This window comes from Cricetulus griseus, chromosome 7 (assembly GCF_003668045.3).
Source record: "Cricetulus griseus strain 17A/GY chromosome 7, alternate assembly CriGri-PICRH-1.0, whole genome shotgun sequence".
Classification (NCBI taxonomy): Eukaryota; Metazoa; Chordata; class Mammalia; order Rodentia; family Cricetidae; genus Cricetulus; species Cricetulus griseus.
Genome location: NC_048600.1, coordinates 111561814 through 111589263, shown reverse-complemented (window position 1 = coordinate 111589263; position 27450 = coordinate 111561814). Strand labels below are relative to the sequence as shown.

The 27450-nt window shown below is 51.2% G+C and overlaps 1 protein-coding gene, 1 long non-coding RNA gene and 1 other non-coding gene across 3 annotated transcripts; 2 read left to right on the top strand and 1 right to left on the bottom strand.

Annotated features, from left to right (window-relative positions):
- Positions 1–11334: 11334 nt before the first annotated feature.
- On the bottom strand, positions 11335–15554 carry Grb7 (growth factor receptor bound protein 7). Its single transcript, XM_035448076.1, has 14 exons — positions 15403–15554; positions 15147–15297; positions 14832–14988; positions 14600–14721; positions 14400–14477; positions 14021–14170; positions 13233–13343; positions 12924–13022; positions 12616–12696; positions 12408–12524; positions 12217–12277; positions 12015–12102; positions 11819–11912; positions 11335–11644 (listed from the first exon to the last, which is right to left on the bottom strand). The coding sequence occupies exons 1-14, from the start codon at positions 15552–15554 to the stop codon at positions 11498–11500; spliced, it is 1608 nt and encodes a 535-aa protein (XP_035303967.1). The 3' UTR covers positions 11335–11497.
- Positions 15555–21643: 6089 nt separating this feature from the next.
- Positions 21644–21750, top strand: LOC113836576. Its single transcript, XR_003486921.1, has one exon. It is a non-coding gene; the product is annotated as a U6 spliceosomal RNA (small nuclear RNA).
- Positions 21751–25741: 3991 nt separating this feature from the next.
- Positions 25742–26981, top strand: Mien1. Its single transcript, XR_003486885.2, has 4 exons — positions 25742–25876; positions 25988–26085; positions 26393–26469; positions 26556–26981. It is a non-coding gene; the product is annotated as a migration and invasion enhancer 1 (long non-coding RNA).
- The last annotated feature ends 469 nt before the right edge of the window (positions 26982–27450 follow it).

Genomic DNA, 27450 nt, shown 5'->3' with positions numbered 1-27450 from the left:
TCCAAGGCCCTACTAGAGCTCAAAGACCTTGAGTGCAGACTGTTGAGCCTGGTGGGGCGCTGTGGTTAGCACAGTGGTTAGCACCACCAGTGCATGTGTTCCTTCTGCTAGCTAAGGGCCCCTCTTGATGGAGGTGGGGCTGAAGTGAGAGGGGTAGGGATTTGCATCCTCCCTGGGGCTGTGAAGTCCTGGGGCAGCTTCAGCTCTCTCACACAGCCTCCCCTCTGCCATGAGCCCTGTGGGTCTTTCCCTCCTTTCCCACCAGCCCTCTTAGAAGCAGGCTCCAACCACACACCCAAGGGGGCTGAAAACTGGGGACCAACCAAACCCACAAGAAGTTCCATTGCAGCCAAGGTGACAGAGTTGGGGTGAGGGTGGAAAGAAGAGTAGAAATGGCTCTCCAAATGCTCCTCGCCATGATGTGACGTGCTGCACAGAGCTCAATATAAGTATCCGTCCCACCACCTCTCAGCATGACCACCACAAGAGGGAAAAATCCACCGATGTTCATATGCCTTAAATCATTCTCCCAAAGAACCAGTGCCCGGGCCCTGACAAACCTGCTAGCCTTGTCTCTGTGCTCGTTCTCAGCCCTTCCTGACTTTGCTTCTGGGTTCATCCACAACAAAATTTCTCCCCTTTTATGTGCTTACCACTTTAGTTGTCACCCCCACACCTGAAGAAAATGGTCCCAAGTCTCTTTTGCAAAGAGGAATATTTTAAAACACAAAATCTTACTTAATTGTAATATTTTATAACTAACAAATGTCACATTGGCATAGAAGTTTTCCAAGTTGATCTGCATCACTATTCTCCATGGCTTCTTTGTCACCCTTACTAAATGGGAAGGTCAGTGTGCTGTGAAGGGACAAACCTTACTCCTAGGCTAGGGTATAGCTCAGTGCAAGAATGCTTCATGCCTAGCACTAGCATGAGAGAGGCCCCAGTGTCCAAGCCAGCTGGAAGAGAAAGAAAGAAAGAAAGAAAGAAAGAAAGAAAGAAAGAAAGAAAGAAAGAAAGAAATAGATACAAAGAAATCATACTTTTGAAACATATCCCAGGGCAGTCAGGAAGACCATAAAGTTGGTCCATGGTCTTCACTGTAAGGTACACCCCACCCCACTGAAAGATATGCTGGTCTCCGGTAAGGCTTGGGAAACTGTGACAGTTCCAACTTGTAAAAGAGCTTGGCATCTTCAAGGATGCAGGAGCCTTGAATTAAGACTTCTGCACTCAAGAAGGAAAAAAAAAAAAAGAGTGGTGAGTTGTGGGTTTGTTTTTTTTAACCTAAAAATCAGCATCAAGAGCCTCAGCAGAAGATGAACAAATATATACTGTCATGTCTCAAAGGATAAAGATGCTATTTTATACAGAGGGCTGTCCAAGAAACCTCAACAGACAGTGTTCTGGGCAACATGACTGGGGAATCTACATTCTTTATCTGAAACCAAAGGCTTAACCCAGGCAGCCCTAGGACTGTTGCCTAAGAAGGCAGGACTGACTGGCCATGGGAATGATCAGTGAGTGCGGGGATGGAGACCACTGGCTCTAAGGATAATGGACTTGGAAGTGCCTAGAATATGAGTGTGGGCTTTGGCCTTGGGTGAGCTCAGAACATAAGACTGCATCTGTCTTACCCAAGCTGTAACCTCCATAACCCAAGCCATCAATACGCTAAACAGGTTTTTGCACTTTTTGGAGAAGTTGGATGTGCTGTTCCCTCTAAACATTCCAACTGTGAACTGTCTTACCCATTGATATCATGTGAACTGTTATCTGAAATTGGAACATTAATGTTTCGATTAAAAATGTAAAGTCATAATGATATCTACCTTCCAGAGTGTTGTGAGGTTTGCTGTAATATTGTCTATAAAGTAAAGTTGCTTTGGGGGAGGAGTGTTATACCATCTAGTTATAAATTTTCTGCTGTAAATCCTGTGTCTGGTTAGAAGGACATAAAAAAAAAAAGTCCAAGATCACACTAGAGCCAGTGCCACTGTGGAAGGAGGCTACTGATGTCTAACTGTTTATCATTGTGTTGCACAAGGCTAGTGAATATGCTGGACTTGGAGCCCATGTGAGTGAGCCACATAGAACACTTCATGGTCTTTCACCAGGACAGTAGCATAGCTTTGCTCCCTCCCTGTCTGTGAGACCACAGCCATTAGCCTTCCTAGTCTTAGAGTTTTCCCATAGGGTTCTTATCCTCCATCACCCCAGTGAGCCATTCCTGAAAGCCCAGAGAGTAGCCCTACTGGACTCACCACCTTGTCTCAAACACAGCTTTGTTTCTCTGCTTCCCCCAAAAGACATACATTTTAACCTGTTAGGGAAATGGAGCAGCCTTTAAAAATGACTGATGTGGCTACCGATGACTCATCGATATGAGGACTTTTCCAGGCTAGCAGGCAAGGCTCTTCCTGGTGGGCCTGCCTCTGTGGATTCACGGAAACCAAATTACTGTGGGTTGCAAAGAATTAGCAGGTCATTTTAGAAGCAGACATGCCTTCACCCAGACTGTGGTTTTGTATGCTCAGGTTCTCAGTCTGTGAGCACTGGGGAAGGATCGTTTTGGCTACTGGAAAAAACCATAGCTTATTTTTAATTTCTGGTTGTCAAAGCCACCACACGTGTGGTCTGTGGATGACCCTTTGTCTGCAGAGTGATGAGGGAGGAACAAAAGGTGGTTTGGGGCTCAGGGAACCCTCACCTACAAGTTACCACAAGGCCTATGCTATTGGCCTTTCCCCTCTGCCTGTGTTTCTCAGAAACATGCCCTGCCAGAGGCGTTTGTCTTCCCTCCTCTGGAGTTTTAGCTGAATCCCACCATTGGGAGCTCTGTACATAACTCCCCACCCCAAGTTTGTCCAAAGTTCACTTTGAAGTGAAGCCGTGCTAACCTTGCCAAAACATGAGGGATGCATCTCCTGTATGAAACAGCTTGCTGATATTGTCAAATTTTCTTTACTGTGTTTGATTTTTACACTGATAAAAAAAATAAATAAATAAAATCCTGGTGTGTTTAAAATTAGTCCCATTGCATGCTTATCATTTGTCATGGTTGCTGTCAGAAAACGGAGAGATTTCATTCTGCCTTGGGGAACATTTCCATAATTTTGTCTTGGTTTTTTTTTTTTTTTTCTTTAAAGCCAAAGTATCAAAATCAGTGGAATTACCACCGGTGTCCCCGGGAGTCAGTAAATTTTCTCCCCAGACACATTGCCGAGCCTGCCTACTACACCTATGGCCCCTGAGGACATAGTAGAGCTCTGGATGCACTCCTCCCAAAGCTCACTAGGGATTCCAGAAGACAGGGATCTGGACACAGCAGGAGCAGTGACCTCAGAAGAGTCCCCTTACTCCATACCACTTCACCATCCTCCCCTCCAGCAGAGGGAGGGTCAGGAGACAGGCAGGTAAGTGAGCCTTGGCTGTTTTCAGCTATGGATCTCTGAAGCATGAAAAGCAGTTTATGAAACTCAGACAAGTTACATACAGTCTTTGGATACGTGGGGACTCAAACCTAAGGTGACGTGGGGTGACACAGCCTTGTCTTGTTTACCTGGTATTTATGTCAAGACAATGAAGAATATGAGAAGTCTGGCCTTCTGCCAGCTTCATGTAAACTCACTCAAAGGCATGGATCACATATGGATCGTGTATGGCCAGGGATAACCATGAATGCCGCCCAACACATAAGTCATAAACGTAAACATTGAGATTCTGTTTAACTCGCTTGTGCAGCTCTTAAATGTGAACTTTGTAGATGATAACATCATGTCACAATGTCAAAAGGTTGGATACACATGTCTCCCTTGCCCTGCCTTGAGGCTTCTGCAGTTTTGGATTTAACAAGCTCAGTCCTTGAGTGGGCTGGTGGTGGGGTGGCCCCCCTCCCCCAACAACTCCATTGCAGCTGCATCTTTTGCTTTGAGGACTTCCAGCAAATCCTCCCAGGGCAGGAGATGGGAATGGTAGGCCAGCCTGCCCTTGTATTTTAGCATAAATCACTCTAAAGCAGCCTTCCCTTGGCTTTCCCAAGCCCACTCCCTCCCAAGGAAAAGGAGCTGGGGGCGGGGAGAGACAGGGAGGCCTTGAATACTTATTTTTGGGGGGGTGCATTTCCCTCCAGCCTAAGGACACTTTACATCCCTAGCTCTAGTGACCAGTGTAGCTCTAGAGGCGTGGTGGCTCAGTAAGAGAGGCCACCTCGCACCTGCAGCCTCCCCCACCCCATCACTCCACACCCCAGGCCACCTGCAAGGCTGGAGGATGCAAACCTCCACCTGCAGGCAACTGCCTCCTGAGGGTAGAGAGGCAAAGGACCAAGTTCCCTTCCTTGGGACCCCATCCTCAAAAACCCCTGGGGGCATTAGACACCAGAGCTCCAGACTACCAGGAATGGCTTGAGGGGGATAGTGAAGTGGGATGTCCCACCCAGGCCATAAATTCTGGCCCTGGAGCATTCCCAGGCAGACGGTTGTTTGCATAAAAGCCAAAAGCCACTGCACCTGGGCTGGGGAGGCCCTCTAGGGAGGTACTCCTTGGCTTGGGGGAAGGAGGAAGGAAGGTGTCATGGAAAGTCCCTGAAGGACACGGGTGTCGAGTTTGCTGCGGTTTTGTTTTTAACTCTGTCTTGACCTGTGAAGTATGCAGCTGCCTCCCTGGCCCCCAAATAACAGAGCGCCCCCCCATATGTACAATAAGCACATACACAAGGAAAAAGATCTGCAGTGGAAAGAATGGAGGTTGGAGAGCTTGTGAGTGATGTAACCTGCCGCCGCCACCACCCTCTACCCAGGAGTGAGGGGGCAGGAAGCCCCAGAGTCTTTTTTTCCCATCAACTCCCCCTCCCCTCTGCCCCCTGGCCCAAAAGAGCAGCCTAGTCAAATAAACCACAGCCCTGGGGGAGGCAGATGGATGGGAACGGGTGGGGGGCGGCAGGTGCTACCCCCCAAGTTTGTCCCACCACCAACTCAAGCCCCACCCCACCCCCACTGGAATTACATTCTCAGTCTTTCTTGCAGAGCTCCTCTTGTGTGTGTTGGGGGAAAGCTGAGCAACTTGGTGCCAATACTCATATTCTGGTCTCAAGTCACAGCCTCACGACTGGTGACCTGGGTGACCTCCAGGGCTTCCCTTTCTGGACCTTAATTTTCCCTGGAGTCATGAATCTTTCAGATTTCTGTGGGTTGGGACTCTAAGCTCGACTTCAGCCCCATTGCACCAGTAGACACCAGGCCTATCCTCTAACAACAAAAGCGAACCCAGGGATAGGAGTCCTGTTCCCAGTCCCTTCTCTCACCTTAGGGCTCCTAGGGGGTGGGCGCAGGAGGTAAGGGGTGTGGCCTGGGATTCTCCCAAGTGGTCACGTTCTCAACTGTGAGATTCTGGGCCAAAGAGGTTAGGGACAGAGAGGTGCCAGGCTCCTGCCTCTTCACCTGTACAACCGTGGGAGGCTCTGCTTGTGGGTGCTGGAATGCTCTATACCCTTTCTCATGGTGGACAGAGATTCCCGAGTCAGGGAACCTGCGAGAGACAACGCAGTGACCGGGGGCGGGGGGGGTGGGGGAGAACCAGCCGAGGGGGTGAGGCAAGGGCCAGCTACATTTCTGAGAAACAACCCGGCGTCCCAGCAGCCAGCAGCTTAACCCAGGGCCTGCGGCTTCACAACTCCCCCTCCGGCCGCCCACGCCGCCCTGAGCCTCTCGGGGGTCTCGCATCCCCGACGGGGCGGCGGCCGCTGCGGACATGCAACAGATCTGGGGACAGCGGAGTGGAGCCCAGGGGCGGTGGGGAGCGCAGGAAGGCGTGGGTTGCGTGACACCCCAGGGGTCCCAAGCGCTAGACCCCGCTAGCCCGCAGCTACCGCCCTTGCCGCCCCCACCCAGGTCCTCCTCTCCCAGCCCCAGCGGAGCGGGATCCAGAAGTGAAACCACGGGGGTCACAGCCCAGCGCCGCGCCGCGCCCCGCCCTTCCGGGCTCTGCCGCGAGGTTGGAGCACCCCGCGCCCCCGAGCGCAGCTAGGAAACGGGGGAGGGGCAGGGGAAGTGCAAGCGAGCCAACCGGGGAACCTCCGGAGGCGTCGGTCACAGTTCCCGGAATGGCCGCTGGGTGGCACTGCAGCAGCGCGGCTGGACCCGCTCGGGACCTCGCAGGGACCCGCAGAGCCTCAGCACCAGGTCGCTGCCCGCACCAGCTGGCATGGAGCTGCACCGGGACGGATTCGAGACTGGACGTCACGACAGACCCTAAGGAGAGCCCCAGGACCGACGGGGTGTATTTGGATCTTCGCCCTGCAACGTCCAAAGAGCGTCAGGCCGTCGGCATTATTGTCGTCGTGCAGGCTGAGTTGGCGACAGATGTAGCTGTGGGCACCGGATCAACTTGCACACACCAGTGTGGGTGGCACCCTGCGTGCATGCGCTCTCCAACCCCAACCTGGCCCCACAAGTCTGGGGCCTCTTCTTACTAAACTCACTCCAGGTCCCTTCGCCTCCCCTCGCCCCAGAAAAACCCCCACCGAGTTCATCCCTTAGATGTGTGGGCTTCGGTGGCTCCACAGCTTGGGAGGAGGGAAGCCAAAACTGTGGACCCTATCTGTATACGGTCTAATGACAGTAAGAGAGCCAGGTAGGCCAGAGTTGGCGAAAGCTGAATTTGCTGGGATCCTTTGGAAAAGATGGGCAGGTACCCAGACAGAATGGTGGGAGGGGGCAAGTTCTATTGTGTGCTGGAGGACGTGGCTCGGGCCTTAGAAACTGGCAGGTTAAAGCATGTATAAGCCTTCCGTTATCACATGTGAGTGGTGTGCAAGCAACACATGCCACTCCCACACAGCTTTCCCTCAGCTCCAATCACAAGGCCCGTTTCCACCACTGATACCCTAATGGGATATACGTACGGTGACCCTAAAGGAGACTAAAGACGGAAGCAAGAAGACTGCGAGTTTAGAGGCCAGTCTGGACTAGTAAGATTGATATTCTCCCTCCTGCCATCTCTTTCATAATCCAGCTCTTTCATAAATGCCAATATATGAGAGGTTGGTTTAATTATATTTGTTTGTTATAATTTTATTATAATTTATTGTAAGTTTATCTGTTTTTTAGTGTGCATGTGTGTGAGCTTTGCACTCATGCCATGGTGTGTGTGTGTGTGTGTGTGTGTGTGTGTGGCCAGAGGACAATTTGCCGCAGTTGGGTCCTGGTGATTGGTTGGGATGTCAGGCTTGGCAACAAGTGCCTTTACCCACTGGGCCTCTTTGAAAGACCTCAAGACAATTTTTTTTAAAGATTTTATTTATTTATTATGTATACAACATTCTGCTTCCATGTATATCTGCACACCAGAAGAGGGCACCAGATCTCATAACGGATGGTTGTGAGCCACCATGTGGTTGCTGGGAATTGAACTCAGGGCCTCTAGAAGAGCAGTCAGTGCTCTTAACCTCTGAGCCATCTCTCCAGGCCCAAAACAATTTTTTTTACATTTATTTATTTATTTAGAGTGCCATGGTGATTGTGTAGCAATGGAAGTCACAGGACAACATTCAGGAGTGGGCTCTCTCCTCCCACCAGGTGGCAGACATCATCCTTCCCAGCTGTTGGCCCTTCGATTCCTCCTCCTGGGCTGAAAAGGATGGCATCCACCACCTGCAGCCTGGGCTGGTTGTTTCTAACTTTCCCAGTGACCCCAGGTGGGTCATGCACTCTGAGACTCAGTTTCCTATGTGTAAAATGGAAGGTATACCAGTCTCAGAGATTCTGATTGGCTGGTTGACATAGAAGGGGCATAATCCCCTGCCCAGTACCTCAGGTGCTAAGGAGACACTGGGTTCCTTTGGGGGCAGCCTGACTCCTCAGACATGCTTAAAAGATGACTCATCTTGTCCCCTCTCCTGGGACCTTGGCAGGAATACCTCAGGAGTGACACTGGGCATTCATGGACAGTACACTCCTAGTTCCAAGCTTGGGGAACAGCCAATAGAAGGGCTAGTTCTGGGGGCCATGGCAGGTGTCCAGCTGTGGAAGGCACTGATCCTTGCTCCAAGTCCTTCAGAACAGCAGTAAGATCTGGGCCACAGTGAGCTCTGCGGGGGAGGTCCGAGCAGGCAACAGGCTGCAGTGTGGAAGGGGTCTCTTTGTCTCTCTCTGTCAGGCCTGGTTCCAAGCTCCCTAGCCTGGCATCAGGCAAGCGTGGGTTGTCTTTGTCCCAGTTGGCCAGCAATACTGCTGAACTTAGCCCAAGTGCTCCTTGAAATGGCTGGACCTTTGAGGTCACCTCAGGCCAAGCTGACTGTAGAGATAGAACCTGAAGAGTCCCTTTAGAAAGGTCTACCCTGAAGTTGAGGATTTCCACCTGAAAGCCAACTAAAGGGAAGCAGAATGTGCCCAGACCTGGCACCCAGAGCCAGTGAGACATCATGACTGTCCTGCAGTCTGCCCCCTTCCCCCCGCCCCGCCAGTTCATAGGAGAGCTGGCATTTGAACAAGGACAGTGATGTAGCTGGCAGAGTAACTATTCCTTTACCTAGTGCTTAGTCTGTCTCAGAGGGTTAGAAAGGTTTTTAAAAAGTTGTGAGATCTTTTTCAAACATATGAAAAGTAGTGAGGGCATCAACAAATATGGGTCTTTTGAAAAATGAAGCCAAGCTGGACATGGTGACACATGCTTCTAATCTCTACACTGGAGTTTGGGGACTGTGGCAGTTTGAATGTAATTCAGCCCTCATAATCTCACAGGGAATGATACTATTAGGAGGTGTGGCTTTGTTGGCATGGGTATAGCCTTGTTGGGGGAAATGTGTCACTGTGGGGTGGGAAATGTGTCACTGTGGGGTGGGCTTTGAGGTTTCCTATGCTCAGGGTACCACCCAGTGTCTCAGTTGGCTTCCTGTTGCCGGCAAGGTGTAGGACTCTCAGCTCCTCCTCCAGCACCATGTCTGTGTGCACGCCGCCCTGCTCCCCGCCATGATGATAATGAACTGAGCCTCTGAAACTGTAAGCTGCCATCTCAATTAAATGTTTTCCTTTATAAGAGCTGATGTGGTCATGGTGTCTCTTCACAGCAATAGAAACCCTAACTAAGACAAGGATGGGGGACAGAGGTCTACCAGGGGCAGGTAGATCTCTGTGAGTTCCAAGCTAGCCAGCCTGGTCTACCTAGCAAATTTCAGCCTAACCAGAAACACAGAGTGAGACCCTGTCTCAGGAAAACCGAGACATGTCTCACCTGAAATACTTCAAATGAGTCTCCCTCCCTTTTGTCCCCCAACGCCCTTCTGGGTTGTTGGTATTTGTTGAGATAGTCTCACCATGTAGCCTAGGTTTGCCAGGAGCTTGCCAGAACAGTGCTGGGATTACACTTCACAATCCCATGCAGCTAGAACATGTCTTTTCGAGAGGTGGGGGCAGGGGGTGGGGGGAGGTAGCTACCATGCCATTTTCGTACCTTACATTTTTTCTAAAACTTAACCATATTCCCTAATATCACAAAAGTTAAAACATCCCCCAATTGCTCATGAACGTATTTTTACAGTGAGTTTGGATCTGAATCATTTGGTTGTCACATCTGAATTTCTTAGAATGTAGACATTCCCCGTCTTTGCTTTTCTTGTCATTTCTGTTGTTATTGTTGAAGTAGAAACTGAGCCACCCCTTCTGTAGTTTCCAAGTCCAGGTTTTGCTAACTGTCCCCATGTGTCAATTCATGTGTTCCTCTGGCCCTCATATTTCTGGTAAACTAGTTATTAAGTCCACAGAACCAGAGTCAAGTTTGACTTCTTCTGGCAAAATAATGTCTGCTTGGGATTCACAATTTAGGAGACGTCTCTGAGCAACTCAAGCAGGAGGTGCAGGTGTTGCCATTGGACTCACTTAGTATATACTGAGTGTGTCGGTGGATGCACTTATTATAAAGCTTCTATCGGGTTAGATGGCGTGAAACTCTTGGGGAAAATGTAGCCTGGCTGAGCAGAGGACAAGTTTGCACTTTGCAAAAGCTCATTCTGGAAGCGAAGGCTGAGAGGGTGATGGGCGTGGGGCTGCGGATTTATCCCCTTTCTGGGTGAGGGATAAGGACAGAAAGCAAACCTGGACCTGGAAAGAGAGAGGGGTTGGTGGAAGACACAGGGGCTTGTGGGGGGAAAGAGCTGGTGGAAGACACAGGGGCTTGTGGGGGAAAGAGCTGGTGGAAGACATAGGGGCATGTGGGGGAAAGAGCTGGTGGAAGACACAGGGGCTTGTGGGAAGTGAGACCATTCTCTCCGCTGTGGTGTTTGTTTGTCAGGGCTCACTGTCCACCAACTAGTCCAAGACTTCTTGTTGACTCATCTTGTTTTTGTTTGTGGGGAGAAGGGAAGTGGGCAAATGGGGTATCACATAGCCCAGGCTGGCCCAGAAATGTTCTTCCTACCTCTACTACCTAAGTGCTGAGATTCCAGGCACATACTACCGTATCTGGCTCATCTCTGATTCCCAGACTCTGTTACATCTAAGTGCTGTCAGAAAAGCCCACTCCCTTGGGGCTGAAGAGATGGCTCATTCATTAAAGGCAGGTAATGCTCTTGCGGAAGACCTGAGTCTGGTTCCCAGAATCCACAGCAGACAGCTCCTGGCTGCCTGTAGCTACAGCTCCAAGGGATCCAACTCCCCCTTCTGGCTTCCTTGAGCAATTGCACTCACATGTACACATACTCAACTCCTCACATAGATCTAATACATACTTTTTAAAAAGTCCTTTTTAAAAGAGAATGAGGCCGGGCGGTGGTGGCACACACCTTTAATCCTAGCACCCTGGAGGCAGAGACAGATGGATCTCTGTGAGTTTGAGGCCAGTCTGGTCTACAGAGCAAGTGCCAGAATAGGCTCCAAAGCTACACAGAGAAACCCTGTCTTGAAAAACAAAAATAAAAATAAAAAAGAATGAAAAAAAAAAGCACAGTCCCTTGTTACCCATTGTCCACTCATCCATTTAACTAGCACTCACTGACTGTGCCAGAGTCCTTGCTAGGATATGAAAGCTCCCAGGCCACTAACACCAATTTTGTGCTCAGGGCATATTCTGGTTGACCAACACCTTCACCTCTGAGGGTCCTCTTGTTGTCTCTTCTTGCCAGACAGAACTCATGGGTGTATCAAAAAATAATCTTTATTGTCACTAGTATAAAACAGAGCAGATCAACTGGCCTCTTTGTCTGTACAGGGTGTGGGGCACTAGACCACCGGGGCTGCGCTTTCTTCTTGCATAATGCCCCGAGCTGGAACAGTGCCTCAGGAGCTCCTGAGGAGAGGACCACAAATGCCTCCCTTGGGGACAGGACTCAGGGATGAACAGGGTCGGGGGATGTTTTGTTGCCTGAGGGAGGTAAAGACACAGGAGAAAAGTGGAATGGAGTATGGGGGGAGCTCCAGTAGTTCATCATGCCATCCACCTGCACCAAGTTCACTGAACAGAAGGGTGGTGGGCAGCCCCATGGGCTGTAACGGCTCCAGTGGCCTCAGAGGGCCACACGGGCACAGCAATGGCGCAGCACACAGGGCAGGATGCCTCGGTTCAGCTGGTGGAATTCCACCAGCTGCAGCAGGTCTGTGAAACGGGTCTGGCCGTCGTCCATGCTGAAGTAGAGACAACCCTCATCTTCGCTCTGTGGTGTGGCCAGAGGGCAGGTCAGGGAGCCGTCCCGAGCGGAGGAGCAGCCCTTGGGACCAGCAATTGACCCCCGTTTCTTGTACAGGGAAAAAGGAGGCGCATAGTAGGACTTCAAGTCGTGTTTCCCCGGGCTACGAGAACCCAAGTTATAAATAGGGGAGTTACTCACTGGTAGGATGAGGTAATGCTTGACTTTCTGCAGGTGACACAAGGACAGAACAAAGCCCTGTGGGTTGCGCTGACTCTCCCGGACCAGGAACACACTTTGAGGAGACAAAACCACGTTACCAGGGATTCCTGGTTGCACCTGCCCTAGGGTCTTGCTGGTCCCCAGGTCAGTTACCCCACCCAGCCCAGCCTCTTACCCATCCACCAGACCCTGTTGTCCAATTAGCCGCTGGCTCTCCTCCCGGGAAATGCGTCCGTGGAACCAGGGTTGGGTGCGGTGGATGGCTGGGGTCAGGAGAAAAGTGATGCTGGTCATTCAGGGAAAACATGCCTGACCCAAGCCAAGAAGGCTCAGAGTAGCACCATCGTCCACCCTAAGAACTCTAGACTGTCACCTACCTGCGCTGAGACTCGAGCCGGAGCATGGGGTGGGCAGGCTGAGACGGTGGTTTGTCTTCTTCTGCAGTGGGGGGCATGGGAGTCAGAGTGCCACTGGCACTCACCCTCTCCCCAACCCCTCTTCCTCCCTCCCACTCCATGAAAGCCCACTGGGAGCCAGTGCAGCAAACACGGATGCACGCAGGGCTTACCCTCCAGGCCTGGGCCTCCTCCATGGCGGCACTCAGAGCTTCCCGGGGGTTCTCTATGACACGCCCAGCATGGCCAGAGAAGTCCATGGCCACTAGGGTATTATCTGAAACACTCCTCTGCAAAAAGGACAGAAGGAGGAGGGAGGGGTCAGAATAGCTGCCCTGAGCCTGTATCCTCACCTCTCCTAATACCCCTGAGTATACTCACCAAGGGCGAAGACCCCAAATAGGACAGGCGCAGGTGACGAGACTGAGTCTGCTGATAGTTCTTATATAACTGCATCCCATACTTGAGGCAGGGGAAGAAAAGAGGTTTGAGGTCAAGAGAGCCTAGGAGATGGGCTGTGACACCCCTCAGGCCAGGACTTCTCCAGAGTAGGGCTGACCCTGCCCTTCCTGACTGGTATTCTCAGAAGCCCGGCTATGGTGACCTCTTACTGGGAAGACTTCCTGAAGGCAGAGCCATGTCACCTCCCTCAGGCAAGGCCAGCCCCCCTGCTGTTCCAGGGGTCTTACCTTGAAGAGACGGAAAGCAGTGAGCCAGCAGGTCCGGCTCTGCTCATCCTCACTGCAGAAGATGTGGAGGCCCTTGTGGCCATTTCGAAGCTTGTTGGGCTGGGAGAGAGGAAGTGGTCTGTCCCCTGTCTGATTCTGTGCCCAGTTGCCACGGGGCAAAGAAGGGCCCAAGGACTACCCAGATGTGCAGGTATAGCGGTAATTGGCTGGGTTTCTCAAGACGGGGTTCACAAGCCATAGGCAGGACACTAGAATTTGGACAGCTCTCACCGCCCCCCCACACACACCAGGCCTTGCTTGAGTCCTCACCTTGACACAGAAGCCGAAGTCCGTGGGCACCCCATAGAGCTTGCGGCCCTGGGTCACCACATAGGCATTAGACTCATTCACATCTGCCACATACTGTAGGTGCCTCGGGTCCTGGGCATGGTGAGAAAGTAGGGCTTGGTACAGGTAGGTCCTATCTCCACATTAGTGCCCCACCAGGTAAAGAGAGTTTAGGACCAGGGAGAGGCAGGGAAATACCCATGTTCACACAGCAGATAGAGGCTGAGGAGAGGGCTCAGTTGGTAAAAGGCTTGCTGTGCAAGCAGGAGGACCCAAGTTTAATCCCCAGCACCCACTTAAAGAGCTGGATGTAATGCTATACACTTCTAATCCCCGTGTGGGGTTGCCACTCAGCCTGACCTAATCTGCAAGTCCTAGGTCCTAGTAGGGACCCTGTCTTCAAAAACAAGGTCCTGAAGACCTGAGACCAATGGTGATGGCTAACAATGTCTCTCTCTCCCTCCCTCCCTCCCTTCCTCCCTCTCCCTCTCCCTCTCCCTCTCCCTCTCTCTCTCTCTCTCTCTCTCACACACACACACACACACACACACACACACACACACACACAGGCGCCTATGTTTTCTACTGCCATTCCTAGGGTAGGTGAGCCAAACAGGGGTTGGGATGGATAGATTCTGGCATGGCCTGAAGACAGCCAGCCCAAGGGGAAGGAAGAGCAGCTGAGGATCCCCGGGCCCAAGATGGAAGGGTCAAGAAGCACTAGTGAGGAAGAAGTACATGACAGGCGAGAGCTGACCTCAAGACCTCACCTTGGACGTGCCCTTGGTGGAGTAGTAGAGGCCGGACCGGCGCAGAAAGCAGAAGAACCGTTTCCAAAGCTTTCGGCCTGAGCCCCGGCCAGAGCCCCGAAGCTGCAGAAAGCCCTGGATCTCGGGGAAGCTGCCGGCATTCAGGAAGTTCTGGGGACAGATGTGAACAGGGGTGAAGGGCTTGCCTCCTCTCAAACCTCCGCAGGAGGTGCTGCACCAGCACTGACTGCCACCATTTCACCAGCAAAGGTCACCATGGTGGCGGCAGACACCAACAAACACAGATCAGATCACACATGGCAGCAGAGGGTAGAAACACTGGATGACTTGGGGTAAGGGGGTAGGGAGAATTGTGGATCTATGGTGAGGCAGACCTCACCTGGATGAGGTCTTCATGAGATGTGCCTGTTTGTGCATCCAGACAGCTGGAGACCATCTTTTCTGGGAACAGTGTATGCTAGGGAAGAAAGAAATAGTTAGGAATCAACGCTCAAGAATCCAGGCTAGGGATCTAGAGTGTGTGTGTGTGTGTGTGTGTGTGTGTGTGTGTGTGTGTGTGTACACCCAGTTCCCACTCACCGGGGGGCTCTTGAACAGTTCATACTTGGCAAAGTTTTTGCGGAAGACAAAGCGACTATCTCCACCAACAGGCCAGGCCTCCTGCACTTCCACCACAAACTCATGGTCCTCCACACCCCGCTCTGAGATCAAGGGTGAAAAGCAGGGGTTGGTAGAAATTAACCAAGCCTCACAGATGAGCCACCTATCTTGCCCAAGACATCGCCCCACAGCTCCTTGTACCCCGACTCACCCAGTGCTAAATAGGGATGGCATTCCACCAGGCCCCAGCTCTCATCACCCAGGGCATGGGCTCGCTGTACCAGCATTTCACACACATGTCGAGCTGTGGCACCCGCTGCCACCTCCACAGACCGGCAGGTCCCATCCTCACTGTACACCTTCACCACCTGTACCCCAGGAACTGCAGGTTACTTGGGGCAAGGCAGGGGCGGGGGACTCTACTCTCTGACTTATGTTCAGGGACCTGCACCAAAGAGGCGACACCACATCTGCCCGGGGCTGGGGCAGCACTGTCCCCACTGTTCCCTTTCCCAAAACAACTCACATGGAGGCGACTGGAATCTCGAGAAAGCAACCCCCTTGCACTGGAGGAACCTCCAAGAATGGGTTTCTGTGAAGGCGGGCTGCAGAGCTCAGGGAACGGGTTGGGGATGGAGGGTAGCGAGGTCACCTGAAGCTCCTCTTCTCGAAGTTTCCTATGTCAGAGTTGAGGGATGGAAGCCACTATGTGTTAGTCAGTGCTGGCTCGCCTCCCTGTCCCCAGACCTCCCTACCCATGCAGCCCCACTGTCCGATCCTACCTGCTGCTTGGAATGGGCAGAGGCTGTGACCGCTTCACATCCCCAGCTGGAGGGTTATCAGGGGGTGGAGGAGTCTCAGGAGGGGTCCCAGGAGCTGGGCACGCATCTTCTGGGGAGCTGCTGAGATGAGGTGGGCTCAGATCCAGTTCCATGGTACCTGTGAAGACAATGTTGATGCCATGTGCTATCGCTGATCCCTTCAAACTGCAGTTTCCTCGGAGCCCTCAGAGGGGATACAGGGCACGCCCACTTCATAGAAAGGAACACTGGGGTCCTGAGAAGGAAGTACGCATGTGCCCAGTGGCATTCAGTCTGGTGCTTGGGACTCCAATGCCAGTGCTCTCCCTGCAGCAACACCAGCTCAGGGGAAAGAAGAGGTAGGCTCCATGCCACATGTCCCTAGCTGGAGCCACAGGGTCAGGGCAAAGGCTGTTCATGCCACTGGGCTCTGCCCCAGATTTTTCCAGCACTTTATTGTTCTAGCACCTGTTGCCAGATGCAGTTTGCCAGGCCTGTTGTGGTAACACCTGGCAGAGAGATGAGTGATAGAGAGAGGCGATTAGGAAGGACAGGATCAGGAGGGCAGGACCATGTGCTCAGGTTGTGGTGGAAACAGGAGGCCTGGGGGGCTCTTACCCCAGCACCCACAAACTCGGTGGGCCTTCCCAGACTCCTCATCCCACCCAATTTTTACCCAAAGCCACAATGATAAAGCCACCTCCTATGGATGAGAAGTTCTCTTGGACTTGTCACACTCAGCCTGGTGCTGGGAACTCTACCCCCACTACTGTGCACCTGTCTTAACCCATCTCTGGTCTGAAAGCACCTGGCACACATTAGAGTCTCACCTATGCCTTAGCACCCACGGGTGCAGAGAAGTTAGGACAAGTAAGGACAGACGAGACCAGGCAAGGGGTTGGGGGTGGGGCAGGTTCCAGCCTTTCTCTGCAGGAACCAGCAGACCCCATGGTGCTGAACCTGGCAGAACCCAGACAAAATGCCAATCCCAGTATCCTGCCTGTTCTCCAGACCCTGCATCAGGACTGTGAGGCTGCCCAGGACACCTGGGAAGGTTCCTGGCACCAGGATAGGACAAACTCTTGACCCTTCTGTGAGGGCATGAAGGGATCTGGGGGACAGGTGAGTCAGGGCGGGGCGGGACAGCTATGCCCCAGGCTCCCCATTCAACTTTGACTCATCTATAGGACTTCCTGGCTGAGGAGGAACACAAACAACCTGCCTCTGCCCTCAGTCCCTGACTCCCCAACCTACAGGTAGCCTGGGAGCAAGGGGTGCAGGCTGGGGAAAGATGAAAATGGGAGGAGCAGCCCGAGGCTCCTCTGACATCATCCTCCCCACCCTTGGCCAGTGTCCAGCCCAGGTGGGACTAATCATCTGCCCACCTTAGTCCCAAACCATCACCCTGCCTATAACCCAGGGAGGTAGGAGGAAATGCCCGGCCTGGATCCAGGAGCCTATCAGGATTGGAGCCGACCTCCTGGTGATGTGCAGGCAGCATCCAGTCCTGCCTAGCCTAGGTCTGGAACCTGCAACTCTCTTCGCTGTTAATTATCCTAGGATGTATGCTGATGCATCTGGCCTTGGGGACTCCTGTGTATTGCTCCGTGGAAGAGGGTCTCTGAACACACTCTGGGATGTCCTGACCTGAGAGGTACCATCAGGCAGGAGTGGAGTCAAAACACCCAAGAGGACAGGCAAACAGACTGACAACATAACTCCAGGAGAGCCAAGCAGAGCAAGCAAGACACTCGTGACACTTAGCATGCCCAAGTCACCAAGCAAGGGGCATCAACACCTGGCACCCACTCCCACACACCTGATCTTTCATTTCAGGAATGGGGGTCCTCCTCTGCCGGGGTGCCCCTCCCTCAAAGTGAGAAAACAACACCCGGCTGGACAGGTGTTTGAAATGGGGGGGGGTGTGGATTCAAGTCAGATTACAGTCTGATGTCAGAGGCCCAGGTGCCGGCTGCACTAGGGTTAGCTTCCAGAGCCCTCCACCCCACCCTTCATCTGGAGAAGACTAGCAGCTGTCGGTACCTAAAAGATAAGGTGGGGCATAGGAGCCTGCTCTGGGCCCCGCAGCCCCTGCCCAAGAGAGCTGAAACAGTCAAACTAGGCCTAAGCAAATCTTCCCGTGTAGAAACTGGGCCCCCAACCAACTAGTCCTCTCAGCCAGGCCACTCCAACTCTGGCTATCCAGCCCCAGCAGCTCCCGCCCCACCCTCTCTCCTACCCTTCCAGCCGCCTTGTTTACTTCCTGAATCTTGCCCCACCTAGCAAACCCCAAGGCGAGTAGCAAGGCCTAAATGTTTGGGGCCAACAGCAAACAGGGCCACCATCCACTCTTCTCAGGTTTAGGGGGAAGGGTTGGGGAGCCAGTGGCCCGGGCAGTCCGCTTCTGATCTAGTACACCAATCCAACCCCCATCACGACTTGGGGAGGAAAGTGGGGGGCTTAACCTTTAGGGGTGCCTGGACCAGATGAGGAGGCAGGAAACCCTTAGTTGACCCGAAGTTGATGCTCCGCCCACTCCGCTCAGGAAAAAAACACCCAATGGAATAGAGGGGGCGGGACAATTCTTGTAATGTTTAATTTGGGAAGAATGCTAGAATTTCCAGTAGAGTTCCCTGCAGAGTTAATCATTATTTTACTTTTGGGGAGGTGTACAACACACACACACACACACACACACACGAGGGAGAGCAGAGTCCAAGCTAGCACAGACTCACAACCCAGAAGGCATCGCATTCCTGGGGGGCAAGGGCAAAAAAGGCTGAAAAGATCACCATCTGGCCCTCAGGTGCACACTGTCCCATCCTGCCATGAAGACCCAGACCCGGACCTAGGTCTTTCCCCAGCTTCAGCCTCAAGACAGGCTTACATGAGCCGCCACGCACTCTCTTCCTGCCCCTGCACAGCAGACCCTTCTCTCAGCGCCCGCACCTCCGGTTTTCTTTGTCCATTTGCTGGTGCATCCAGGAGGCCGGGCTTCCACATCCGAGGGGGACAACGAACGACGTGGAGATACGGAGTCCCAGCCATGGTGGAACTTTACTCCCCTCCAGATGGGAACTTTACTCCCCTCCAATGGGATTGTAGTAAACTGAGCTCAGCAAGGCAGTGAAGAGCCACCTCGGGACCCCCGCCACCCTAACTAGCTGGTCTTGAGTAGAAAGAACTATTTTAGCTGGAAAGTCCAGGTTTCCGGAGGTGACTGAGAGACCCTACCTCCCATTCACGAATTCACTGGGAGAGAAGGGGGGAGTGTGAGGGGCACAAAATGAAAAACACGGGAGGTCTGGGGGAGCAAGGTGAGCAAGGGGAAGGATTCGAGATGCCGAGCAACAAACAAACAAAACAATGCAATGAAGACGCCAGAGAGCATCGGGAGGATGAATCTTTCCTTAGGCATCCATCTCATCCCCAAGATGAAGTTCCCGCTTCGTTCCTTACCCAGACCTTGGACGGCACAGCTGCCCGAGGCCACCGGTTTACGGAGAAAGACTCCAGGCCTTAACTACCACCCCCCCCCCCCCACCCCCCACGCCGCCTGTGGCCTGACCTCAGCGAGCGAGGACGTACGGGGGGGGGGGCGGCGAAGGCTGGCAGCCTCCAGGCCATCTACCTGGGCAGAGGGCCACATCCGCCCGAGGCAGGCACAACCTGAAGCCCTGGTGAAGCTGGGGGGAGGGGGGAGAAGCAGATTGTCTTGAGACAGATGTCGGTCGCCTTACCTGGAGGAACTCCAGCAGAAGGAGCGGGACACCGGGCCCAAAGTCAGGTTCTATCTAGGGATCCCAAGCACTTGGATTTGATTTCAAGCCCACTCTCTATGCTCTACAGGGGGTAGGAGGGTATCACGCCTTTGGATGTTGAGGCGGGAGAATGTGGAGAGAGCCCTGTGTATCCAGAGTCCAGGCTGAGAGAAACTAAAATTATCTTGGGCAGGTGAGGGCGGGGCCTGAGAGGCGCCCTGGAGAAGGAAGCGCTGGAGGAGGGGTGGAGACTCCTCACAATGCACCGCCTGGGATTGCTCTTGCCCTTCCTACCGGGCAGCAGGTGCCAGGGAGAGAGCAGGTGCCTGGGGAGAGGCAGGGAAGAGTCAAAAAGAACACGCTGGAAAGAGAGAACTCTAGTCTGGAGGCTGTTTGTTAGATAAGAAATGGTCCCGCCCACTCCTACTTGTCCCTGCCCAATGGTGGTCAGTTCATTGGTCAAGCTAAGGGGCGGTCTTCAGCTAACCCCCCATCCCCCACCCATGGCCAGGACAAAGGGCACTCTGCTTAAGAGGGATCCTGAAGAGATGCTCTGCCCTTTGACCTCCAGCCACAGTCTAGCCACCCAGTGCCCTGGCCCCTCTGAGATACCCAAGGTACCCTTCCGAGCCAAGTTCAGGGTCTCACCTTCCCTGTTTTAAATCTAAGAGTGGCAAGGTGGCCTAGTGGGAGGGGCCACGGTGATCTGGCGACCGTTTTGGCCCTGTTACAGCTGTAACTTCAACTTTCTGGTTCAGCCCTCAGCAAACATGGGGGATCTGGAAGAGGGGCTCAGAGACCCGGATCAAAGGCAGCAACAGGCCACCTCCCAGCTTCCTATGGCCCACAGTTAAAAACAAACAAGCCACGGGTTGATAAGGGGTCTCAACTTTTCACTTGAAGAGCTAGTGTGAAAAGCCTGCTGTGGAGGTGCCTTTAATCCCAGAACTCCAGAGGCAGAGACAGGTGGATTACTGTGAGTTCTATGCCAACCTGCCCTACATTGCAAGTTTCAGGTCAGGGAAGACGATACTGAGAAACATTGTCTCAAAAAACAACAAACAAAAACCAAAAATAACAAGCAAGAAAAGACAAGAAAAAAGAAAGACTAGTATAAATGGGACAAAGCAAAGGACAAAGCAAAGAGGTGGGCAAGACTTGGCCCAGGAAGCTGTTTGAAAAAAAAAAAAAAAAAAAAAGCACAAAAGACAATTTACTCATATCCAACAGTGGAAGCACCTAGCAGATCCGGGTTTGGGGAAACAGCAAAGCAACAAAAACAGACCCGCCCTTAGCCTGCTGCAACTCAGTCAGGGAGACTGACCTTTAAGAGTCACACAAATACGAAGTGACAAGTATGCCAGGTGAGTGACTCACAGGAGGCAGGGAAGGCCTTTCTGTGGAAGTGAAAAGGAGGCAGAGGAGGAGCTGCCGCCGGTGAATGGGAACCAGAGGGGTTAACCATCCATGGTGGAGGCACAAACACGGAAGAGCTGCTAGGCGGGAGCACAGAATGCCGAGCTAAGGGAGTGGGGGTGGACAGGAAAAGCGGCCGTGCAGGTGAGCCTGGGCAGGTTGTGCAAGTTGGGAGGGGTGGAGAAAAGCCTCGCAGTTCTTAAAAGGCGGGAACACAGCCTCCAAGTCTCTTAGCTGCTATGGAAAACAGGTCCTTGGGCCCCTCCTCAGCCACGGAGTCTGGAGTCTGCGTCTCTGAGACAGAGTCCCAGGAATGTGTGGCATTGACCAGCCCTCCGGTGGCTGTTTTGCAAACCAGGTTTGAGAGCCATCCATCCTGTTTGTCCAGACTGGCAGGAGTGGTGGGCAGAAGCCAGACCCTACAGGTTGTATCTGGGCCCAAGGAGACATACAGCAGTGGGGCAGGGCTGTGCTTTGAAAGATCATTGTAGATGTTGAGGGCTGGGCTGGAGGGAAGCCAGACTTGGAGGGCTGTGTGACATAGAATTCCATTTCTTTCTTTAATAAAGACTTGTTTTTATTTATGTGTACATGCGTGTGTGTGTGCGTGTGTGTGTGTGTGTGTGTGTGTGTGTGTGTGTAGACGTCAATAGGAATTGGTTCTCCTTCCAGCAAGTGGATTCCAGGGATCAAAACTTAGGTCATCAAGTGCCTTGAACTGCTGAGCCATCTTGCTCATAGAAGATGAACTTTAAATATGTATAAGTTGGGCTGGAGAGATGGCTCAAAGGTTAAGAGCACTGACTGCTCTTCCAGAGGTCCTGAGTTCAATTCCCAGCAACCACATGGTGGCTCACAACCATCTGTAATGAGATCTGGTGCCCTCTTCTGGTGTGCAGATATACATGGAAGCAGAATGTTAATTTGCATTTAGGATAAAGTCACTACAAACTGAATGTGTAATCCCATTACTCAGGAGGATTAAGAGTTCAAAGCCAACCTGAGTATTTGCAACTAAACAAAACTGAAATAAAAGACACACAAGAGTGCTTGCTTCGGCAGCACATATACTAAAATTGGAACGATACAGAGAAGATTAGCATGGCCCCTGCGCAAGGATGACACGCAAATTCGTGAAGCGTTCCATATTTTTGCACTCGGGAGGCAGAGGCAGGCGGATCTCTGTGAGTTCGAGACTAGCCTGGTCTACAAGGGCTAGTTCCAGGACAGCCTCCAAAGCCACAGAGAAACCCTGTCTCGAAAGAAACCAAAAAAAAAAAAAAAAAAAGACACACAAGAAGGAACTGATTTCCTGCTGTTCCTTGGCTTATGATGCTTTTGCTTCTGGACAAAACCTAGTTTTTGTTGTTGCATTGCTTTGGAGTTTTTTAAAGATTTTTTTATTTGTGTGTATGTGTTTGTCTGTTTGTCTTTAAGTGTACCACATTGTTGACTGGTGCCCAAGGAGGCCACAGGAGGGCCTCAGAGCCCTTGGGACTGGAGTTAGAGATGGTTGTGAAGCATTCATATGTGGGTGCTGGGAACTGAACCCTGGTCCTCTGCCAGAGCAGCCAGTGCTCTCCATTTCTCCAGCCCATTTTCAGTTTTCAGAAACGTCAAGATATGTAACCTCGGCTAGCCCCAAACTCCCTATTTAGCTGAAGTTACCATTGAACTTGTGGCTACCCTCCTGCCTCTGTTGGGGTTCTAGACCTATTCCATCATAAATACCTTGATTTGAAGAAGCCTGGTAGACGGCTCAGCAGGTAACGATGCTTGTTGCAAGCCTGATGACCTGAGTTCAATTCTCAAGAGCCACATGGTGAGGAGAGGGATCCCACAAGTTGCCCTCTGACCTCCACATGGGCACTGTGGTATTGGTATGTCCACACCCATACAGACATACACACTCATAATGAATACTTTTGTAATTAAAAAAATACCTTGAGAGCCGGGCTTTAGTGGCGCATGCCTTTAATCCCAGCACTCCCGAGGCAGAACACTGTATACAAAATAAATAAATAAATAAATCTTTTTAAAAAATCATAGCCAGCCATGATGGCATATGCCTTTAATTCCAGCACTCAGGATGCAGAAGCAAGTGGATCTCTGTGAGTTCGAAGCCATCCTGGTCTACAGAGCTCCAAAGCTACAGAGAAACCCTGTCTTGAAAAACCAAAAAAAAAAAAAAAAAAAAAAAAAAAAAAAAGACAGGGTTTTTCTATGTAACAGAGCTGGCTGTCCTGGAACTCATTTTGTAAACCAGGCTTGCCTCAAACTCAAAGAGACCTACCTGCCTCTGCCACTCAAGTACTGAAAATAAAGGCCTGTGTCACATCCCCCAGCTATAAAGTACCAATAATACAGAATAAGTAGTCCAATTAAAACTGGGCTGTAGGAAGATTTGGTGGACTTGGTGGAACCCTGGTTGGGGGCCCTACCCTGCCTGGGGAGTGGCGGGTGGATGGGGTGGGGGGTAGGTTGGAGGTGGGGGAGAAGGAATGGGGGTGGGGGGAGGGAGAGGGAGAGGGAAAGTATATGTGAAAATATTAACAATTTAATAAAATTAAAATTAAGAAAAAAAAAACAAAAAAAAACTGGGCTGTAAGCTGAACATGGTGGTTCATGCCTTTAATCCTAGTGCTCAGAAGGCAGAGGCAGGCGGATCTCTTTGTGTTTTTGGCCAATCTGGTCTACATAGTGTGTTCCAGGGCAGTCAGAGCTACACAGTGAGACCTGTCTCAAAAAACAAAATAAAACTGACCAGAGTGGTGGCACAGGCCTTTAATCCCAGCACTCAGGAGGAGGCAGAGGCAGATAGATCTCTGTGAGTTCGAGGCCAGCCTGCTTTATAGAGCAAGTTCCAGGATAGGATCCAAAAGCTACAGAGAAACCCTGTCTCAAAAAAAAAAAAAAGAAGAAGAAGAAGAAGAAGAAGAAGAAGAAGAAGAAGAAGAAGGAACAAAGAAAAACCAAAAAGAAAACTGAATGAAACTGAATGGATATTTCTGTTTAAGTAATATGTATGAATGGCTAATGACTACTTGAAAAGATGGGCAATAGAACAATAGAATAGGTGTTGCTGGGTATTGGTGGCTCACGCCTTTAATCCCAGCACTTGGGAGGCAGAGGCAGGCAGATCTCTTTGAGTTCGAGACCAGACAGGTCTACAAGAGCTAGTTTCAGGACAGCCTCCAAAGTCACAGGGAAACCCTGTTTCAAAACAAAACAAAACAAAAAAAAAGAGCAATAGAATAGGTGTCATCAAATAGATGGGAAACCACTATGTGTGACAGCTCTGAAGAAACCAGAGTACCTCTGTACTGCATTGCTATTGGTAGTGTAAAATGATACAGCCGCTTGGAAAAAACAAAAACAGGTAGACAACTCCATAAAGAGTTAAATATAAATTTCCCAGGCAACCCAATAATTTTTTATTTGTTTTTCAAGACAGGGTTTCTCTGTGTAGCCCTGGATGTCCACGAACTTATGTTGTAGATAAAGCTGGCCTCAAACTCACAGAGATCTGCCTGCCTCTGCCTCCTGAGTGCTGAGATTAAAGGTGTGCGCCACCAACGCCCAGCAGCCCAATAATTTCTTCTCATAGGAATCTACCAAAGAGCAATTGTGACACACATTCACAAAATGACATCTACATTTATAGCAGCATTATTCAAAACAGACAAAAACCAAAGAAACCCAAATTAATAGCAATAGTAACTGTGCTCTATCTACACAATTGAATGAAATCACCAATAAAAAGGAACTTCTGGTACACTCCAGGTACAGTATGAGAGAACTAGGGCAAAAGTCACATGCTGTATGATTCCATTTATGTGAAATATCCAGAAAAGATGATAAAGAGCGAATCAGGGATTGCTTAGGACTGGAGCTGGAAGCTGGATGGACATCAAGCAAAAAGGAAGGACCGTATTAGATTAATGGAAACGTTCTGTAACTGGATGGGATGACGACAGAACCCAACAAACAAAAGCTGAGCAAACAATAAACAGTTTAAAGAGACTCCAGAATGGGAGACTTTATAATGTTACTTTAATGTTTAACGTTAATGAAGTGGTGCTTCAGGGAAGGAAGGGGAAAGGAAGACTGGCTGCCTCCACTTCCAGAATTACAAACTGGGAACCATGATACTAGCCCTCTAGCAAGAGGCTAGGATGAGATAGGTGTGCAAAAAGTGGGTGCCCATGAGGAAGCATAGCCTGAGGACACAGGGACTTCCTCTCCTATAGTGCAGGAAAGAGTCACAAAGGTTAGGAAACATTGGCACATTAGAGTCAAAAGAACTAGATAGTGTTGGACTGATATGTGCCTTAACCTGTAAAGACGTTTTTCGGCAGAGCCTGACAATCCCTGGGACCCACGGGATGGAAGGAGACTGACTCCTGAAAGCCATGCTCTGACCTTCACAAGTATGCTGTGTGGCACAGCCCGCACCTCCAACACACACTCATACACGAATAAATAAATAAATAAATAAATAAATAAATAAATGTAATAAAAGTTTTAAAAGATGCCCTCACATGCACAAATTCAGACTCACACAAACACATAATTAAAATAGAATTAAAAGATTAAAAAAAAAAACTTGAGCATGTAACTATGGGGGTGTTTTCAAAAGTGAGAGATGGCTCAGAGGTTAAGAGCACTGACTGCTCTTCCAGAGGTCCTGAGTTCAATTCCCAGCAACCACATGGTGGCTCACAACCATCCATTATGAGATCTGGTGTGCAGATATACATGGAAGCAGAATGTTGTATACATAATAAATAAATAAAATCTTAAAAAAAAAGTCACCGTCATGCTAGCGCGAAAAAACCAACACTGACAAACTATCAGCTACTTGTCCCATTTTCTCCGTCTTTTGTAAATGGGAAAGAGCTTTGCAGCCCTTTATTTAAGTAAATCCATGACGTCCAGTAAGTAACGGATGCCGAAAAAAAAATGTAGTGCTCTCAAAACCCAGATCAGGGAGGGTTTGGGTAGGTTCCCCTGGCTGAGTTCAGGATGCTCGCTTTGCAGCCGCAGTGCAGGATCAAATGCAGCAGTAGCTGGTGACTGCAGGGGGCGCCCAGACGCAAGGAGAGGTCCACCACGCCCGTGGCCACGCCCCTCACGTGACCTTGGCCTGGCGTCACACCCGGAAGCAGCCCTGCAGCGGAGCGGGCAGCAATGAGTGGGGAGCCGGGACAGGTGTCCGTAGTGCCCCCTCCCGGGGAGGTGGAAGCAGGCAGTGGAGTTCACATCGTGGTGGAGTACTGGTGAGCCGCTGGGGCTGGAGAGGAGCCCTGTGTTCTCCGGCAAGATGGGGGTGGGTCCACGGGAGGCCCCACCCCCGGAACCCCAGCTCACCCCACGTCTCTTCTCCCCAGTGAACCCTGTGGTTTCGAGGCGACCTACCTGGAGCTGGCGAGCGCCGTGAAGGAGGAGTATCCCGGCATCGAGATTGAGTCGCGACACGGGGGGACAGGTGAGGTCCGCGGAGCACCTGCTGAGTCAGTCTGTCATAAGCCCCAGCTCTCCTACCTTCTAGAGCGGACATTGACTGCTGAATATAAACCCCTAGCAGTGTCTGGCACACAGTGAAAATGCCTGGTGTGGGTTTGGAGTGATGGAGGGACACGCAGGTGAGTCCTCCCTAGGTTCTTGGGCTGCACGGCCTAAGGTTGTAAAAACCGGGAGACCGCGGACGGTCTTGCCTGCAGTCTCTGGAGTGCCAAGGACCTCCCTGGACTTCTGCCTGTTCTTGGCTCATTCTTGCGTTTATTTCATACCAGGGGCCTTTGAGATTGAGATCAATGGACAGCTGGTGTTCTCCAAGCTGGAGAATGGAGGTTTTCCTTACGAGAAAGATGTGAGTATTTGTAGCATTGGGAGGATGGCGGAGACACACCCTCCTCTCTATGCCTAACACTGCTCCCCCTCACCCCACCCCCCCAGCTCATCGAGGCCATCCGAAGAGCCAGCAATGGAGAACCTTTAGAGAAAATCACCAATAGCCGTCCTCCCTGTGTCATCCTGTGATAACACACGGTTCTTGGAAGCTTGGTTCTGGGGGTCAAACCTTTGTTTCCTTGTGGTTCCTCTAGGAACCCCCTCTGCCTTTTGCCCCTTATTTAGCTCCATGTAGCTAATACCCTGACCTCTACTTTGCCCCTTTGGGCACAAGGAGGACTTGACTTGGAGTGAGAAAAGACGTTCTCTGTGGATATTTCCACTGCCACCTCACACACCTTTCCCTCTGCAGCTCCGTCCTCTCCCCAACTTGGCAATTCCTGTCAGATGCCACAGGTGCCATAACTTATTTTCCCCAACTCCTGGGCAATGTCAGCTACTGGCAATAAAGAGCTATCGGCGCCACAAATATTTGTGCCAACTGGTGTGTGTTTATGTCCAGCCTTTGGGGAGCACGGAGGACAGTCTGGCCCTGTCAACACCTACTGGGTTGGCCTTTTCTGGACAGATGCATCTCTCTAAGGCAAGGAAAATGAGTCACACAGACAGCCCCTTCCCCCCACTCCACTTTCCCACAGGAGGAAAGGACCTCATTCTGGGGGTGGCCTTGGAAAGAGTGTGTCCAATGGAGAATGAGCTCGTTGCCAAAGAGTCCTGAGAAAGGAATCCTAACTCCCCAATCTCCCAACCCAAAAGCAAACCACCTCAAATTTTTGGAAGCTCTTTACCCACTCACTCCAGGGCGAGCTGTATGTCAGGTAAGCAGGAAAGCCTAATCCAAAACCTCTCCCAGACATAGGTTGGGGCCTAACTATTCTACAGATCTCATTGCAAATGGAGAAAAGAGGGACACCACTCCCTAACTTCCATATAACAGCCG